This window comes from Papaver somniferum, chromosome 2, assembly GCF_003573695.1.
Source record: "Papaver somniferum cultivar HN1 chromosome 2, ASM357369v1, whole genome shotgun sequence".
In the NCBI taxonomy this organism is placed as follows: domain Eukaryota; kingdom Viridiplantae; phylum Streptophyta; class Magnoliopsida; order Ranunculales; family Papaveraceae; genus Papaver; species Papaver somniferum.
Window position 1 is genome coordinate 159,263,952 of NC_039359.1, and position 20,123 is coordinate 159,284,074.

The 20,123-nt window shown below is 35.4% G+C and overlaps 2 protein-coding genes and 1 long non-coding RNA gene across 3 annotated transcripts; all 3 read right to left on the bottom strand.

Moving 5' to 3' along the window:
- Positions 1–1,395, bottom strand: LOC113352336 (alkane hydroxylase MAH1-like). Its single transcript, XM_026596167.1, has one exon. It carries the CDS (start codon positions 1,393–1,395, stop codon positions 1–3), a length of 1,395 nt encoding a protein of 464 aa, XP_026451952.1.
- Positions 1,396–7,539: 6,144 nt separating this feature from the next.
- Positions 7,540–9,144, bottom strand: LOC113354190 (1-aminocyclopropane-1-carboxylate oxidase homolog 11-like). Its single transcript, XM_026597600.1, has 3 exons — positions 8,416–9,144; positions 8,000–8,321; positions 7,540–7,905 (listed from the first exon to the last, which is right to left on the bottom strand). Exons 1-3 carry the CDS (start codon positions 9,021–9,023, stop codon positions 7,645–7,647), a joined length of 1,191 nt encoding a protein of 396 aa, XP_026453385.1. The 5' UTR covers positions 9,024–9,144; the 3' UTR covers positions 7,540–7,644.
- Positions 9,145–11,424: 2,280 nt separating this feature from the next.
- LOC113349565 lies at positions 11,425–13,550 on the bottom strand. The gene is made up of 4 exons (XR_003360267.1): positions 13,390–13,550; positions 13,117–13,284; positions 12,183–12,285; positions 11,425–11,868 (listed from the first exon to the last, which is right to left on the bottom strand). It is a non-coding gene; the product is annotated as an uncharacterized LOC113349565 (long non-coding RNA).
- Positions 13,551–20,123: the final 6,573 nt, after the last annotated feature.

The window sequence follows — 20,123 nt, forward strand, 5'->3', positions numbered from 1 at the left end:
TTAAGCATTATACACGAGGACCCTTTCCTTAACCCTAACCATCAAACCATTCTTCATTTTTAATACAATTGATGGTTTGGGCGTGATAATTTGATTCACCAAAGCTTCCACATGGAAATTAAAGATCATGGCTGAAGCTGCTAACTTCATCATCGCAAAAGCCATTTCTTGACCTAAGCAAATTCTAGGACCAATACTGAACCCAAAAAACTTAGACATGGTTTCATGGTTTAGATTCCCATTTTCATTGATCCATCGTTCTGGCTTGAACTCCAGGAAATCTTTTCCCCATACGTGCTCCATCCTTCCAGCCGCATACATCGAAATCACAACCATCATACCAGGATCAACTACGGTTCCGTCAGGAAGAACATCTTTCTTCAGAGAGGTCCTCCGGTTATGGGGAATCGGAGGGTATAGCCTTAGAGATTCACATATTGCAGCGTGGAGATACACAGCATCCTTCAAATCATCTATATCAAACACCAACGGCGTCTTCTGTGATAACTTTTTCGAGAATACAATAAGCTGTAGTTCTTCTAAAATCTTGGCGTCTACGTTCAGATTTTTCGCAACCAACCAAAAGAACCAAGTAAGAGCAGTACCTGTTGTATCGTTTCCACCAATGAAAAACGACATAGCACTGTCTCTAAAGAGCTTGTCATCTTGTATTAATACCTCATCATTCTCATTCTGTATAAGGTTGCTCATATCTCCTTCAAATAGACTACTTGTTTCTGAAGTCCCTTTACTCATATCTTCTCTTTTGGCTTTAATATACATTGTCAGATACCGATCTATAGTCTTCCGCGCCTTATCCATCTTTCTTTCATTACCAATTATCAATCGGCGACAGAATTTCCAGTATGAGTTGGGCATTACGTTTCTATAAAACAAAGCCTCCATAGCATCATCAAGACCTTCTGCAAGCTCATTAGGAAGAAGACAGGGAGAAAGATAGTTTGCGCTTCTTCCGAATAGGACGCTAAATGAAGTATCAAAGGTGTACCTCAAGAACACATCTTGTAAGTCGATAACCAACGAATTTTCTACAGCATCATGTAGAAAAGGGATGAGAGAATCTCGCACTACCTTCTTGCTTGTATTGGCTATAATGTTACGCGATATATTTGACATGAGAACTCTTCTTGTCATCCTCCTATGATAATTCCACGATGGTGAATCCATTATTAGCGAATCGCCAAATATGTCCAATGTCTCTGCAAAATCATCTCCCTTAGGGAAATTGGAGAAGTTGGTTTTGAGTATGTACTCGATGTTTCGAGGATCAGTTGTGACTAGTCCGGTGAAATACCCAAAAATGGCTCCTCTTTCGACTATGGTGCTTCCCCACAAATTGACGACATCGACCGTCCAATCATGAATACGATGCATGTTTTGGAAGATCGATGGAAACACACTTACAATTGGCCAACGCACAATAACTTGAGTCTTCTTATGTTTCGAATACAAGGAAAATAATACTAATAGAAATGGAGCTAATAAGAAAAATTCAGGCCGCACTCTCAAGTAGTAAAAACTTATCAGTGAGAATGAGACCAAAACACATTGGAGATGCATGTTTGAGATATACATGCGAGTTTGGATGTCTTATCACATAACAGCGTAACCTATTTATAGGGATAATTTTGGGGCAGACCGACCCGTTATAGAAAAGAATTTAAACATAGCAAGAATGCCAAAATAGTAACTACTAAACCATAACAAAAAAACTGTTCGCCAGAAGAAGAAAAAACCACCACAAAAAGAAAAAAAAAAGTGAAGAACCTTTTGGGTACTAAAGGGTGTATTCTGCACAAATGCAGACGGAGTCTACTAAAAAAATAATCATGAGAGGGCACTTTTGAAGTTTTTATTAAGATCATTCAGTTTAAAAAAAATTGCATTAATATTCACTTCCATTAAGTCAAAAACTCTGGTAAAAAGATTTAAGCTACACAAACAACTATATTTTGAGGTCATATGCGTATTGCTTAGTGCATGGGGACTGTATTAATCTTTTTTTTTATTTGATTTCACTAATCTCTTTACTGTAGAGATAAACTAAACTAGTAAATGAACGACCACTTTTCCTCTGGCCACTTCCGGAGCCTCGTAGGTTAAGACGTCCTTAGATACGCCTGCATTAATTAAGGTGCAAGTTGAGGCACTTGTACAATATTAAACTTCATACTGTATTTGTTAGTGGTTCAAATAAATTGATTAATTTGATTATTGGAATCGTACTATTATGAAGAATTTAAATCAATTGATTAATTTGATTATTGGAATCGTACTATTATTAAACCTAATAATAATAATAAATTAAATTTGAAGTAGGTGCTGCAATCTAATAATGGAATAGCCATGTACCAGGTATATGCATCCTTGGAATCAACTTGTTTTTTGGCTTGCCTTTCCGTTCTTTTTCCTTTGATTCCTTGAATTAAACCTCTTTTGTGAGTTTCGCCAAAAAAAAGAACACCTTCTCTTTTGGCCACCCCACTAGCTAGCACCAATTATCAAGTTGTTGTTTTCTACTCTCCCACGCATATTATATTAAAGTAATCAAGACTAAAACATAATTGAAGTATAGCATCATTGTTTTTGCAGCTTCTATGTATTCGACAAACTTGTGCATCACCGCATGTGTGATTAAAACTTGTTACCAGATGTGCATGGTTATACGTAACGCTTGTAATAATATCCTAGGAGAAAACAACAAGCATATCAATATATGGTAGTGGTTATACGATCATCGCTATAACCCTAAGCTTGATGTTAACATATGGAATCACTTATACCTACTCGATGGCTTCAAGCTGGACTCCGCCAGTCGGTGGTTGAATATAATATGCGACCAGAGGGATTGTCAATTGGTTTTAAATCAGATATCTATCGACTTTTGCAAATTTTGATACAAAACTAGTAACCTCGATAACTTTTTTCGGACTAAAAGAAATCGTCGCATGAGCTATATTAGATGCAGGCTATAATGACCAACTAGTCGGCGTTCATGAAATTTAGAAATTGGTTGCCCACAACAATATAATAGTATTGCAATACAGACATGCTGCATGCAGTCGAGTTTAGTGATATTGATGACGGAAGTAATATTGAAAGAAACCCTATGTCTCGGAAGCATGTCGAATCTCATTAACGATCTCGTTATGTCGTTGTTGATCATAATCATTGTTGATTCTGTTATTCATTGGTGCATGCAACGCCTTTGAGGTCTATTATTGGAGCCTTAAACTTACTATTCTCATTAATGTCACTGTTACTAGGCATGAACAATCTCTAATCCTTAGCACGCTCATCCCGCGGACAGACAAATATCTTAGGAATTTTCGTGAGGGCTTCCGCATCAACTATTCCTTTCATATCAGCTTTTGTATCATCAAATGCCTTCATTTCTTTGGTATGATCATAACTGACTAACTCACATCCAGCAAGGAACTCTTGGCCATGGTTTACATATTCCATGAAGGTGAATATTTGGACATACTCGGTCATTTTTATTGGCATTTAGCTAACCGGATTGAACAACAGATCATTTGCCATTTAGGTGAAAAAAAAATTCGCCATACGTCGTCTGCCGGCTAGTGTTATCCCTTGCGGTAAGAAGTGTCATTGCGTCTTTTGCCCTATTCGTGAGAGGGAGGATCCTGTCTTTAATCTTTGTCATGAAGTTGGTTTAATATAGTAATAATTCGAAATTGGCCGCATCAAATGTTGTTTTATTCTCAATTTTTAACGATTAATCATCGATTAATATATCAATCTTTTCTTGGTTAGGCAACTTCTACATCCGGATTAAACTATAATGGTGGTCATTGTTTTCTTGTTTAAAACTTTCCGTAATCGACAAACTTGTGCGTCACTCCATATGAAAATATTAGAAAAACTATGAGTTAACGGTTTTATACTCCCACTTGGCCACTTACCCATATTTTGGGTAAGGTTTAAAACAAATTTTGGTATCGGAACCACCAACTACGTTTTTATTAGGAAATAAGAGCTTGATGCTTCTTGACCTGGAAATTTTTTGTTTTATCGATAAATCAAGTTGCAAGAAATCTAATGAAGAGGCTGCTACAGGTGGTTTTTGGCAACTCCGGTGGAATTTATAGTAACTCCCTGCGGCAACCTTAAAGCTCTACAGTGTTACGGCTGTATATTTCTTAGGTGGCATGTCTGATGATCAATTCTAATGTTGTTTAGCTTTTGGGACTAGTTTTTTTTTTTTTTTTTTGGTCGATAAGAATGCATTAACCAAGGGTAAAAGAGAGGCAGTATCACACATAATTGTGTTATTAATACTGTATGTCTTGACTTCTAATCGTATAGTAACTCCAATTATGTCTGAAACAGATAGAATTCCTACTATTGATATCTCTCTTCTCTTGAACAATAATGAAGAAGATTCGAATGATGATCAGATAAATGCTATTATGCTAAGAAGAAGAAAATATTGTCATGTACTGAGATTATTTTTTTTTTGAAGCATCATGTACTGAGATGGATCATGGTAATTGGTTAATGCATACCTAATCAACCATACGTCTAAATTTCACAAATTTTATTTATTTGAAAATATTGTTTCATTTTTTATTTTTTTTAAAGCAGTGATGTATTAAAACAAAAAAAAAGGCAGATCAATGAATACGTCTCTATGCAACAAACATTTTAAAAACTAAGTGAATATAACATGTGGGGGTTTTCGGACAAACCAAGACTCTCGAATCATTGGGTGGATAAAGTTATAGTGGTAAATTTTAGATCATGGGGAAGACTTCGGGTCACGATAAATATCTTGAATCATGGTAGATTTTGGATCACGATAGAGAGAAAATGGGGTTGTTACATGGCTTTTTGGTTACAAGTCAGATTTTTTTTTTATCTTCGAGATGATAACTGGATTGTGAAACCTTTTTCCATCGGAGTTAGCTGAAATCTGGGAATTTTCCATTGATCATCAGACACTGTAACCTACTTAGGCAATGTCAAATCCTTAAACTCCAACCTTCCAATCAAACTGAACTTGAATATCTCAAGCCCTTCATCAACAATATCGTCTGTAAGATGAGTTCCTGGTTCACTAGAATCCATTATCTTAGGTTCAGGCCACAAAGCAACCTGAAGTTTCGAAAACCCCTTTCGTTTTGTACCGACAGCAACGTCACTGGGGGATTTTTTTCTTATCAAAAACAAATTTGGCCAACGAAACAAATTTCAAATCAGATCATCGGAAATTAAGTTAGTTGACGAATTTTAGGTCTCGAAACAAATGTGGTAATTATAATGCTTAGGTGTAATACTGGTTTCCCGATGATAAAATCAAATCTGTAACAACTTGTTAAGGAGGTTCTCAAGAAGTCTTTCTCTTCCAGACATGGCGCCTAAACTTGTTACTCGATATGATAAGAAGGTTCTCAAGCCAGAGTCGCCCGCCAGACCAAGATCTTGTTAAAGAGGCTGAGCGTCTTCTAAAGAAAAGAAGGTAATTCTGGAAAAAAAAATGTTGGAACCAATCAATGCACCATGCTCTACTTATCGAAATGTTTCAGTGCTTGGTCTTTCTGCTATAGTATATGGTGAAATTCGAATATTTGGAGAAAAGAAAGCTCCGAAGTTGACAGCTAATTCAAGCTTTTTATTTAATTGGTAATCTTGTTTTAGTTGTGCGAGTTTTGATCTCTAAGCGCATAACACATAGCAGCAACCGATACTACCTGATATTAGACAGATCGTCCAGAAAATATTTTACGAACTTCTCCCACGTTAGCTTTCTGTAGGGGTACACTTTTGGGCATTGACCCCCACTAACTAAGCCGTAAAATAGTAGAAAGAGAGCAGTTTTGGGGTTGTTTATTGGAACATTTTGTTAAGAATTTTTGTATTCATATACACTTCCGTTCAGTCAAAAATTAACTCCGATAAAAAGACCTTGCACAAACTCATTCATGCTCAGTGCGTGGGGACTGTATTCACACGAATCACACTCATGAACGCAATACCATGGATTCCTTTAAACTAGCTAATTAACGCCACTTTCCTTTGGCAAACTTGCGGTGCCTCGTGGGTTAAGACATACTAAGAGACGCTGGCATTAAGGTGCAAGTTGTTTGAAGTGCAATATATGTGCATCCATACATTTGGTCAGAGTGGCTGAAATCAATTGATTAATTTCATATTGTCAAATTAATCAATTGATTAAACTTCATATTTGCTAAGTATCATCTGTATATGCATAACAGCAATGAACTTGCCTCTTGGCCGTATCAAGTTGTTGTTTCACTCACCCCCACCCAAACTAGCACTAATTTTCAAGTGATCGATTAATTGTCCGATAATTATAGAAGTATAACATCACTGTTTTGGCAGCTTTTATGTATTTGACAAATTTGTGCGTCACAGCATGTGAATCCTAATCCTTTTTGGGTAATGTTTAACATAAATTTGTTATCAAATTAGGTATATACGCTCATAATAATATTCTAGCATCTCTATTAGGAGATAAAACCTGCTTATTTTATTCCATAATGGGAAGTTTTTGTTGTATTGAAGTTTGAAGTTTTGATCAAACAGAAAGGAGAACAACAAACAAATATTTCAAATAGAATGAAAAACATCACACATATATATCAATGGTATAGCACTAAGCTTGAAGAATGGTGTGAAGTCACTTGTTGGACCTATTCGATGGATTCAAGCTGGACTCCACAGACGGTGGTTGAAGCAGTATTGTAATCGCTTGTAATCGCTATAAATATTGAATGTACGCAGAAGCTAGTTTACTTGTTGTCAATTGGTTTTGAATTGGATTTCTAGGGCGTTTTACAAATCAGAACCTCAAAACTCGGTAGGAAACTAATCTTCTTCGGATTAAAAGATATCGCAGTGCATGAACTGTATAGCATTGGATATCATTATTCTATTTATTTATCAAAGGGGCTAGACAATTACCAAAATCATATAGATGCGTGCTATAATGAGCAACTAACCACCATGCTAGAGCTAATAAACTGACCCCTTTAATGATCCAAAAAGATTTCAAAGACATACAAACTCAAAGAGCCACGGATCAAGAGGACTACAATGTTGCAAAAACACTGTCCCGATAAGCTAATAGATTATCCAAATATAAATCCAATCATTTCTTCAGCATTCCTAATCTAGTAAAAGTTGTTTAATAACTCTCTATACCCAGACATAGTATGTCTTCCTATCAAACTTCTGCACACCCATTTCATCTCTAACATCAAGAAGATGGTCTTTATAATAATTGGTTCGGTTGCACAATGAAACTAGCTTCTTTAGAAGATCTGAATATGTGATTGCAATGCATGTTGGTTAACAGGAAGCAAATCATTTCTGCCTTGGATGAACTTAAACCTTTTTGGCTCCAAATTTGAGTTCAGTGCCAAAAAAAAAAAATGGTAATTATATACGGTGCTTATCTCTCGGCCTTAATATGGATTCGTAGTCCATTTTATCATGCACCTACAGTTCCCACAATAAAATGGAATTTACACGGGTCACAAAAGAAAATAACTTACAGAATTATTATCCATTATTACACAAAACAATTCACTGCAATATCACCACACTCGGCTGAAATGAAACATGAACTATGGAGTATTACAACCTAAAGTGGCTCAACACGTTCAGCCCTTTAGAATGATAAACCTCTAGATATTCTTTAATAGTGATATCTTTGTATAATGGTCGATCATAATTAGCCACATCATCATTTTCAGTAGAACTAAGTTCTTTAAGGGGACCATACAGCTTTGTGGATGTCTTGGAACCACTGAAAAATGATGCCACTGAAATTCTTGGTCCTGTAAAATTCGCCACAACTCTATGTTCAGCGCTTTTAAACCTTTCATTGCTGATCACCTGCGTACAGATGCATATATATGTAAGTGTAATCAACTAACAAGTTATATATATATATATGTCAACAAAAAGAAAATTATATATGCATACATACCTGCAGTAAATCACCAATGTTTACTAATAGAGCTCCAGGCACCGGGGTGACACCAACCCAGTAATCCTGATGAAGGAACTGAAGGCCACCAATGTCATCTTGGAGAAGGATAGTAAAAAACGTAGGATCAGAATGCTTACCACCACCTAGAGTTAGTTCTGGCTCTGGGCATGCTGGATAGTAATGGCCAATGTTAACCAAGTTTTTGGTACAATCTAAGCCTTTAAGGTGTTGAGGATGGAGCCTTAGACCCTCCGATAGTAACTCGATAAGAATATCCCCCAGACAAATAAGATGTTGTGTGTACTCAAGCATAATATCACTGGATATGAGAACCATGAAACCGATCATACATGTCAATAATACAACGGAGTTGATTCGGTAAAAACAAACTATTGAAAAAACGAGATAATTACCTGGATGTGTCCGGCAAATCTTCAGGGTCGATAGGATCTGGAGAGAGCATTCGGCATACCAGGCTGTCCTTCCATTCAGCATATCTTGCTTTATGAAAATGAAAATGAGTGTTAAAATAGACCACCTTTTTGTTTGGATCTCTTGAGTATAGAGGCTTCTTAGCTTCTGCATCTTGTTCATGAAATCTTTTTACACCTTCCATCATTTCGTCCATCACGGTTATAGGAATCCCATGGTTAATCAATTGAAAGAAACCCCATGTCTCTGAAGCATGTCGAATTTCATTGACAATCTCGTTATGTCGTTGTTGATCATAATCATCATTGATTTTGTTCATTGGAAGAACCCCTTTGAGGTCTATTATTGGAGTCTCAAACTTGCCATTCTCACTAAAATCACCGTTACTAGGCATGAACAATCTCTCATCATTAGCAAGCTCATCTTGGGGTCGAACAAATATCCTTGGAATTCTCGAGAGTGCTCCAGCATCAACTACTCCTTTGACACCAGCTTTTGTATCATCGAATGCTTTCATTTCTTTCATATGATCGTAGCTGACTGAATCACACCCAGCAAGGAACTCCCGGCCATGGTTCGCCTTTTCCATTAATGTGAATATTTGGATATGAAGACGGAAGTTTTATCAAAAAAAAATATATATATATGAAGATAGAATGGGGAGTGGGTAATTGGTAAAGATCAGTCTACTTCTAGATAGCAAATTAGGACATTCTACTATTGATCCTAACAATTGCAAGTAGTGGATACCACCTCTTATTTATTTTTTTGTCATGAATTATTTTTGGGTTCATTAATATATTGTCTTATTTAATAAAAAAGTTTATCATTTTTCAAGTGGATCTGCCGAGCAAAAAAAATATTTCAAGTGGGTTGGTATTCGTGACTAGAACTATTTATATATCATCAGAGCAAGTGCTAATTGTTTCCGGTCCTGGATGAATCTAACATTTTTACTGCCAAGTTATTGACTTTAGTGGTGGATTGGTGGTCTTCGGTTAAGCACCAACTCAACTCTTTACAAAAAGAATTACAAGGGATAAGCCAAAACAAGCAAAAGCCATCCAAGATTAAGCAAAAGGAAACGAAAGACCAAAAAAACAGCAAAACAGATTAACAACCAAAACCTATAGTAAGCTATCTCTGGCACTTCAATATGCGGCATCCAACTTGGCTGACCAACGTACACCTCTTTCAGTCTTGCTCCTCTGTTAGCAAGAGAGTCAATCGAGAAGTTAACTTTTCTATAACAGTGAACAAAATGGAGACTCTCAAGTCGGCAACAAATAATTTTCCATTTAGCAAGAACCACCTGTAGGTACACAAAATAGGTTCGCCACGTGGCCGCATAGGAAGGCATGAAATAGGACTGAAGAATCTTACTTGAAGATCTCGGTCAGTAACTTGTCAAATCAAATGTCAAAATTACCTCGCCACTAACTAATAACACAAAGCACGAAGCATCCTAAAATGAAGTACCTCGTCTAAGGAATCTAAACTGCAAAGAATCAGTTGGAGTACCCGGCAAGGCACCAGCCACGAAATAAAGATGGACGAAGTAAGTTTACTTGGCTAGAAAGATAACTTGCGAAGTAAGTAATTATGGAGCAAGAAAAGAGACAGTTGTCCCGACAAACACCCAAAGTTGTCAGCGAAAGAAAGGGGAAAACTTCATGGAAAATGATCTGGGCGAAGTATAAAGCATCTCCACGAGATCCAGGCGAAGAAAAATGAGTTGTACACCATTAGGGTTGATTGGTCTATAAATAGGGGTCCTAGGGCAATGTATGAGGGACGGATTCTTTGGTGAGGGAGAGCTTTGCTTTGGGTGAGAAATTAGGATTTCCTTGTACTCAAAAATTTGTATTTTTCACTACTTGGAGTGGTTAATTAATAAAGAACTTCTTATCCAAAACCTTTATCATGTCTTAGATCTGTTTCTTTTCTTACTTGGGAGTGCTACTGGGTTTCCAGTAGTTACATTTTGGCGCCCAGAAACAGGGACTTAGATCGGGGATTCATCCTCATCTAAGAGTTTGAGAAAGGTTGAAATTGCTTTAAAATGGTAGAAGTTAGAGATTTTGGCGAGTTGTTTTAAAATTAGGGTTTTGTAGATCTTAAACGATTCATTCGTCGTCAGAACTAGAAATCTAGGAGAGAGAGTGATCCTTGGGTCACTAGTACAAATCTTCACATAGGCCACACTTAATCACCGTGTCCATAGGCCTTTGGCCATGAAAATTTTTAACTCCAAAAATGTGGCATCAGGTGCCGTGACAAAGAGGTACCTTTATGGCTACATAAACTTTGAGTGACTACAAAATATGATTGATCATGGCCGTACCTCTATTATCGTGTATATATGGTACTCATTACTTTTTTTGTAGTTAAGCGTTTTTACTGTCACCATGGCTATAGGATCCTTGTAGACACACAATTTGATTTATACGTGGCTAAATTTTACCTTAACGTCACATGGATTTTATTTTAACCATGGCATTCGTTAACAATCAGACACACGAATTTCGTATCACCATGGCCAATTTATGAGTTACGATCGCACAAACATCTTTCAACGCATCTATTATTTACCTTTTAGACACGACATCTTTCAACGTAGCTATTATTTACCTTTTAGACACACGAATTTAGTTTTATCATGACCAATCCATGATTTACAGTGACACGACAAATCAATAAAACCATGCCGATAAAGCCCTTATAGACGCAAACTATGGTTTCAGCGTGGCTATTTATTACTTTAAAGTTACATGGATTCATTTCAGTCATGGCCATCTTTATCATTTACACACACAAAGTGCATTTAAACATGGCCAATGCACTACTTATAGTTACGATCGACTCAACATGACTAATATTAAGTGATGCAAGTGATTGAATAGCTAATAAGCAAAAGAAAATATAATTCAGGAACACACAAAAGAATAAAAAATGTAAGAAAATTGTTCCAAAAAAGAAAAAAAACAAAATTGAAAGTGAACATTCTATTTATTTATTTATTTGAAAAACATTACAATACACTGATTCCTGTATAGTGTGCCATATAGTTATTCTTACAAATCAATAATATCCGTACAAAAGATCTAAAAACACAGTCACAGGCATCAAAAAGTAAATTAACCCGCATTGGAGGTAATCTTTCAGCCGTCAACAGAAACAGGATGGCTTTTGTGCTTCTAAGTCATAAAAATTGGCCTGGGATGTGCAGGTCCTAAACTGGGAAAAGTGAAAACAATTTTGGTTCCCAATCTCTAATCATCAACCTTAAAGAACGCTCATCAATTTCCATATAACTTGCAAGCTTCTAAATTGATGTATAGAGTACAGCTTTAGGTAACTTTGAAAACCTGATAACATTTGTCGATGTTTGTATCGTACAAGAACAGCTTGTGCTGAAACCTATAAATCTCCAGCTGCAACAATGAAGAGAACATTGTGTACTTGATCAGATGCTTAAATCCTGCTTTCCTATCAAATGTAGGTTCTTACAATATGTATTACCAGCTATCCAATAGTAAGCACAACATACAGAGTATTCAGAGCGTGACACTGACTACGATGTTAATAGATAGAGACAAAACTTGGTGCATGATACAGCCCCTGACCCTTCTCGAACAAACTATAAATTTGAAAGAGAAACTAAATCTGATCCGTAACATAAACCTTGTTCCAGAAAAATCGACGACGATACATGTAACAACAATGAGTAAGGGAAATGTAATAATACCTTCGAATCCAATTCAAGGCCCACTTTTCCTTCCTTGTAACACGGGGAATAGATTCAACAGCATTGAACAATCTACGCGTCCCCCTTGTGTCTTCAATATGTCCTGAAAGTAAAGTACACATACTTGAGAAAGATAGCAGATTCAACAAAGATAAAAAACAACAGGTGCTTGGTAGAATTATTTTACGCCTTAGGACTCACAAACCTATGGAAGAAAAAAAAAGACAAAGTGATTGGAAGCATTTAAAGGTTACATAGGTTGTTCTCGCATGTCAGACTAAAAGATTGGCAGACATAATGCGGACAGTCAACAGAAGGAATGAAAGCTGCTAATATGTAAGATAAAACTAGATGAACAAACAAAAACGTTTAAGTACATTAATCATATGTATCAGTATAAACAACATTTGCCCTAAAGGTTTGCACAAACCTAAAAGAACTCGACTTTGGAACCTCTAAAATTCTAAATGCAATTAACTGCCTCATAGTTAGACCAGAAAAGTGAGAATTCAAAATAATAATGCATCAGAAGATACAAAAACTTAGTCAATTTTGAGTACGAGGCCAATAAGAGATTAACAAAAAAAAAAATCCAATAGACTTGAAGCATTATCACCCACTCAATTTTGAGTATAACACCAATAAAAGATTAACAAAAACACTTCCAAACCCAATTGAATTGAATCATTTCACCCACTCAAAAAATGCAGCATACAAGTAAAGATCCAAAGCCAACCCTTACTGAACAACTCTCACCGAATAATTCCCATACCTTAGAATTTTTAAACACTAACAAATAACTACATCGGCATAGCAATAAGACTCAACAGTTCCAAGTTTTTTTTGTAATAATCCACATAAGAATTAACATAAATATTCGAAACCCTAACAATCAAACAAACCTTAATAACCAAAAATATAGAAAAGATGTTACCTTGATAAGGATGATATCACCACCAAAGAGCGGTGAGATTTCCATTGTCTCGGGGTTTCTGGGTGTAACAGAGTTATTATCGTTCATCCTTCATCCACGACAAATTAACTTGCAGCTTGGTTACAATCCAGAATAGCTAGGTTTACTGAAAATCCCTTCGTTCCCTTCCTGTATTTACAAATTCACAGAAAAAAAAAATCAATTCAAAAACAAACAACCAAAATCAACTGAAACAGATCAAAGGTGATACATCCAATTGAAAAAAGTTCATACGAGTTTGAAGATTCAGCGGATGAATCCATCATCTTCTTCTACGATTAGAAAATAGGAGTAAGTACCAGATAATTTGATCGATCGAACTAGTTGGATGAGAAGAAGAGAAGTTGAGGCGCAAGGGTAAGGAGAGGAGAATGCATTGAGAGGCGGCTTAGTTTAGGGTTTTTCTAACAAGCGATTGTTGATAAGAACATCCAACGGTGGTCATTCACATCTAATACATTAGCTGGAAATAATATCGACGGTGCTTCTTTTTCAAACTTAATTTCTTTTTTAGTTTTTTTTTTTGAAAAAATAATCGAATTTATAGCATTTTTTTAAAATATTATCTTAACATATGAAACTATTTATTGTTTTTGGACATCATTTTCCCATATAAACAAAAATTAGACCACTAAAAAAAACTAAAAATAATAAAAATAATCTACGTAAGAATAAAATTTTGACCAAGTAACTATCTTCTTTATATTATAATCTGACACACTAGTATCGTTCCTCTATTTTATGCTTATAATTTTTCGGTTCACTCAAGAAATCTAGCTATTTACGGGCATTAGGTGCATAATTGGTCATAAGGTAAGTGTGATCTAGTGTTAATGAGTGACAAATGAGTTTAGTTGGAAAAAACTAGATGAGATTATGCGAGTAACCGATTATAGAGAGTACGACACAAGGATTCTGATGAATCTAAGTAAAATTAAACTTTGAGCCTTCCGACCTTCGACTCCAACACACCCACCGATGTAACTCCGATCCGAAGACTGTTTTCTCACCCCCAAGATCATGTTGATATAGATTTTTGTCTTGCCAAATCTTATAGTAACCGATGAATCTTGGGTATTATATATCCTCGTGTAATAGTCTCTTAATATTTGATAAAAAGCATGCTTCAAAATAAAAAAAGAAAAAAAAAAATATACCAAAGTGTGTCTTGATATTTCTCAGGTATAATGTCAAAAATTAAGCATCGACTTAGACTAATTCAAAATCGAACGTTGTACCACAACTACCTGATAAGACTAATTTCACATTGAACGTTAAGCCACAACCATTTAGAGAGATGTCGTGTAGATTTAGCCAGCCAGGTTCTTTTCCGACTACGATATGAAACCATATTGTTCAATTTTTCTTCGACCAAATTGTACTAGTTGACACCTTTGGCAAACATACTTGTATATAATTTTCTTTTCTAGTTGACTCCTTAATGTAATAACCCAATATGGATCACAAACTTCGTTTTACTCAATAATAATTTATTCCATCATATCATATTCAACATAGCTAGGTCGTATTTAGTATGATTGATTACCCATGTAAGTCCATCCAATTCCCTCCAATTAAACTCAACTTTCTTTCATCGATCACTAGATGACTATTACTTTAACTGATTTTCTACAAATTAAATCCAACGTTATTCAATTTTACTTCATTCCATCAAATCATACTCAAAATCACTAGATGATATTCAATATGGCCGATCATTGACCCCAATTTCATCTAATGTAATTCAATTATGCTTAAAGTTCTCTCTTTATCATTAGATAACACTTTTCATGACTGGTTATCCACCAATTTAATCTAGTTTACTCTATTTTACCAAAGCATATTCAAAATAACTAGATCATACTCACTATAACCCATTATCCACCTAATGTTGTTCCAATCAAATCCTAATATACTCAACCTTCTTCCACAATCACTGGATAACACTTACTTGTAGTGGTGATCCAAAAATTTGATCCAATTTTACTCAACATTCCATCAAATTATACTCGAAATTACTAGATAATACTCAATTTAACCGAATTGTACTCCTTTTTATCTCACAGTCATTGGATAACGCTTATTTTGACTAATTATCCACAAATTTGAGGATTCGATTACCGATCCATCCAACATTATTAGCTTCAGATTATTGGACGAACAACTTCTTGCAAGTGTTGCTTAATTTAAATATATTTCTTTTGGTATAGAAAATAAAAAACAACCACAAAATTTGAGTTAGGTTGGAATTAGACTCCATCCAGTTAAATCTAATTTTACTCGATTTGATCGGATCTTGTTCACTTCGACATCACTCAATTGCGTCGTTATGCATCAAATTTGGGCTTCGGATTTTGTTTCAACTCGCCCAATCTCATTTGATGCTTAAATATTTACATTTTTATTCAAGTACAAACTTCATTACAAACTTCGCCATGTCTCGCCCAATCTTAATGATTTATTAGAATTCATCGCTAGACTTTGTATGATCTAAGTAGGCGTCATAAATCATTCATCGACCTGTAAGAAATGACAATCTTGGATCACATAATTATCAATTTGGTCACCTATGATTTTTTATTTTTTTTACGAAATTGAACATGGATTAATTACTGAGCAAAGCAATATTACAAAGTACAATCTGTACAATGTTTATTCGACAAATGGAAAATCACAATCTTTAATCCAACGAATATAAATACAAACACAAGAACTCATATGTATCACCAATTTACCATCTTATACAAAGGAGGGAAATTGCGATCTCAATGGGCGGGAACAACGAGGTTTAGGCGCACTATTTCCCCCTAAAATCTCAGTAATTTTTCTTTTTCCTCGAAACCCTAACCACATCTCATCGTATTCCTCCTTCTTTCTTTTCAAGCACGAACCCCTCCGAGAAAATCCATGAACACTTGAACAGAACTTCACCACTTCCACCGTTCACCACCAAAATATCAATAAACAAGAAGTAGAGTATTTTTTTCTCAAACAAAATCAGAAAACAATACATCTCTGAGTGGTTAATCAACCATAAATCAAAACCTATCTGGTAAATTGAGATTTTATCTTATTAATTATTGATTTTTCAGAGATTTTGAAGATGCAGAAAAAGATGATATATAGATTTATCTTCTTTCCAATAATCGTACACTGATTTTGGAGGTATGAAGATCTGTTTTTCATTATTAATTATGTGAATTATTATTTGACTGGATTCATATGAATCGGCTCAAAATCAACAAAAGCTATGTCTTTTTATTATTCTCATATTGTTCATGGTTGATTATAGATTTAATTATTCGAGTTTTCAGATTATGGATATGATTTGATTTAAAATTTGGTGAGTTGTTGAAAAGTTTCTTCCATGTTCATTGTTTCAAGAGATGGGTCATTTTTTCTTATTCAGAAACTTGCTGAATAAAATGAGTGTGGTTTCATGATGGTTTGATTATAATTAACAGGGCTTGTGCAGTGTTTAAGTTCTAAGTTCTTGTAGTTAAAAGTATAAATTGATTTGAACTCCTGTATAATTGTTGGTCGCAATTAGTGAATCGTTGCATTTTTGGAAATGTTGTGCGGTTAGGGAGAAACACATGAGTGGAAGGATAGGAGGATAGGTTTAAAAACATGAGGAGAGGGAAACAAGAAGCAGACAATAAGAATGATAGGACCCAGGTGGAGTCCGCTGATTAACAAAATTAGTAAACAGATTCATCTCAGAATGAAGGTACATCAAACTTTCAGCAGTCTATAATTAAGACTAGCTGGATTGTGAAGCGTTTTGAGATATGATTGCTTGCAGGAAACAGGAAAGGGACCACCTTATTGATTTTTCAGAGATTTTGAAAGATGGAGAAAAAGATGATATATCGATTTATTTGAAGAAAAATGCGCCTAAGATCCCCCAACATCAGTTGTTAAACGACAAAGAAAGATGCTGGTAATGCAATGGCTTTACAGTGGTTATAAATTATATTCAATTTACCTTGAGTTTCTTAGTTAAGTTCATGCATAATCCCTCGGATGAGCTATAAATTTCGTTGTAATATGTGCGAGATACTCGCAGAGGGTCAACTTTTCCTAAAGAGAAATCATTCTGGTTCAGCAGTGACTTCTTTGCCTAGAGACGTTCATGCTGCTCCACCGGGTACCTTTGTTGCTAGACTCTCTGAAATCATTGGAAGGACTCCACGTAAAATGACATTATTTTGGTTGAGGGTTGTTGAAGAAGCATTATTCTAATTATCTGGATATTTATGAGCATGATGTTTCAATTTGGGATCTATTTTTCCCTTCATGAGTTTTAAACGGTTTTGATTGAATAGTTCTCTAGCTAATAGATTTTGCCTTGATGTCTCTTGCCATTCAATTTTCACTGAAATTAAGGAAAGTCTGTTGTTAGGAAAAAAATAAAAAAGAAATTGATACTTTGAATTTATGTGATTGTGTTGAGCAGTAAGAATCCTAGTTCAGAAGTTCTTTGACTCGAAATTCATTATTTGTAGTGGTAGCTATAACCCAATTCCTTAGTTTATTAAGACCGACACTAGAATTAACCTTCAAGTGTGTATTTTTATTTGTTTTGTGTGAAAGCAGAATTATCTGTAGATATAATCCATTTATTATGGAGTTTCAACTCATTTTGATAATGTCAGTTTGATTTCAGGATCATTTGTTGATATCATTATATGTATCCATTTTTGTCGGGCTGGCATAGCTTCTCGGAAAAATCGGTGAAGGGAAAGCACATTGATTTTGAAGATGAAGAAAAGAAGGTATACCCGTATACCTTGTTCCCTGTAGTCACACATTGATTTCGGGGTTGTATTAATTTGATTTTTTTTTATTATTATTTTAAATTTGGAGGTTTCCTAAGTTATCTAATTTTATTTAGTGACTGCTTTGGTTCAGGAGTTTACCGTGAGATGCAACTGCACAAGTTGTTCTAACAATGTTGAGAACAAAATCTCTAGGCAAGAGTCTGTGGAAGCTACTTTAGAGCGGTTATCCGAATGCATTCCGGCCAAATATTTCTAGTAGTTCTCATGGAGTTCGTGACACTAAGGTATGTGGTCTAGCTCATTATATTTTTAAAAAACGTGTCCACGGGTTATTATCTTTCATGTTCGTTAATGGTGGTTCCGAATGGATGAAAATTATGCTGTAGTGACCATCTTGTTTCATAATTATTTTTGGTGTATCATCCTCTTCAGCTGAAGCAAAACTTGAGTTATTAATCTAGAGATATTTGTGAGCATGAGATTTCTACGGTTCAACCTTCCTTGAACACGATCAACCAAATATGTGTTGTCATCTAACATATGTTTTTAATGGTAAATTTTGACACACATCTATTATTTTATTTGTTTATCTTACAATATTATCTAATACGTGGTTACTTCAAAATAGGTCTTTGATTGACAACCAATGTGTAAATAACTAAATATAAACCCAAACTTCCCATAGTTACATGTCTGTGTTGCATTTTGCTAGGTTATGTTTAACAAATTAACATGTAAGAAACAGACGGCATGAGAAAATGAAGTTGACTAATTTCAAATATTGCTAGATTCCCATGTTCACATTACCAATTTAACAAGTTATGTCTGTGAAGAACTTCACACTAAAACTTGCTATTCGCATATTCCCATTTGCTAGATTCTCACTTTCTCTTTCTGGAAAAACATGGACTGTCTAAACCCAAATGATTAGGAGGAAAATGGCGACATCTCAATGATCGCAAAGCACAATAAGGGATGACATTGCAAGAAATTAGGATGTCTTAAGAAATACCGCAAATGCTTCCAAGGAAACATTCTTTGTTCTGAAAATGGTAAATGTATGGACTGAAAGAACTACACTGGTAGTGAAGAGAGACTTGCTCTCTTCCACGAGGATCATAGTAATCATAGTAATACCTTACAGATGAAGCAGGTAGATGCCACTGCTGCAGTAACTGGGGTTATTGAGTCGTCTGGCTATGCGATTTCCATCTATATCCAAGAAAAGGAAGCTTTATGAAAAAACTTTGTTCCTACAACAACAAAACATTCACTTGTTCACAGGCTTGCTCAGACTTCCCAGGTTTGTTACATATATTCCCTGTGAAGATGTTCACATTTTCATTGCTGGTGATATACACAACACATTTTCCATAGCAAGTTTTCACCAGATATACGCCTTTTAGCTCTAAATTGGTAATAGTACCATCGAAATATTTTTGCTCAGCCTTAGAATAACTTTCTTGATTGTTTTTGACTACAGGACTCCAAATTATGCAGCTGACCACCATAAGTTAATTTCTCATTCTATCTTATGGGAATTGCTGGGATGGACGATGATGGTCTTGCACCATGAGTTGGTGGTGCTGGACCAGAGATCAAGGAAGTTGACTACAGTGGATTTATTTACTTCGTGGTTTACTGGATTTTTCCTTGCAATCCTAATTTTTTGTCGTTTAATTTGTTCTACGCAGATGTTAGTTTTGGCAAAGACGGTGATGATGATGAAATTTACATTATGCAAAGATGTTAGTTTTGGCAAAGCCATTGATGTTGATGAAGTTTTCTCTTTGAAAGAGTATTGTTAATGCTTTAGCACATGATGTGACAGCATCACAGGATTCAGTGCACCACACCCTAAATGGTGCATAGTTTTTGCTTAGTGACCAACACCGTTTTCGTTAAATATGACCACTACATGATAAGATTAACTGATCAAGATCCCGATTCCTAAATTGGTAAGCAAAATTTACATTACAGTGTGTCAGATGTCAAAGGATGAAAAAAAAGCAAGATGCTTGTGGCGCAAAGTATACTCATGTAGGTGGGTATACAAAAGATCAATGATTTGGACATGTAACATGTCTATGAACCCTACATTTTGGACAAAAAAAAATCAAAGTGGCTAAATAAATTCACTTACAGCCTCGACTGAATAGGCGTGTCTAACGACGCCCAAAACAT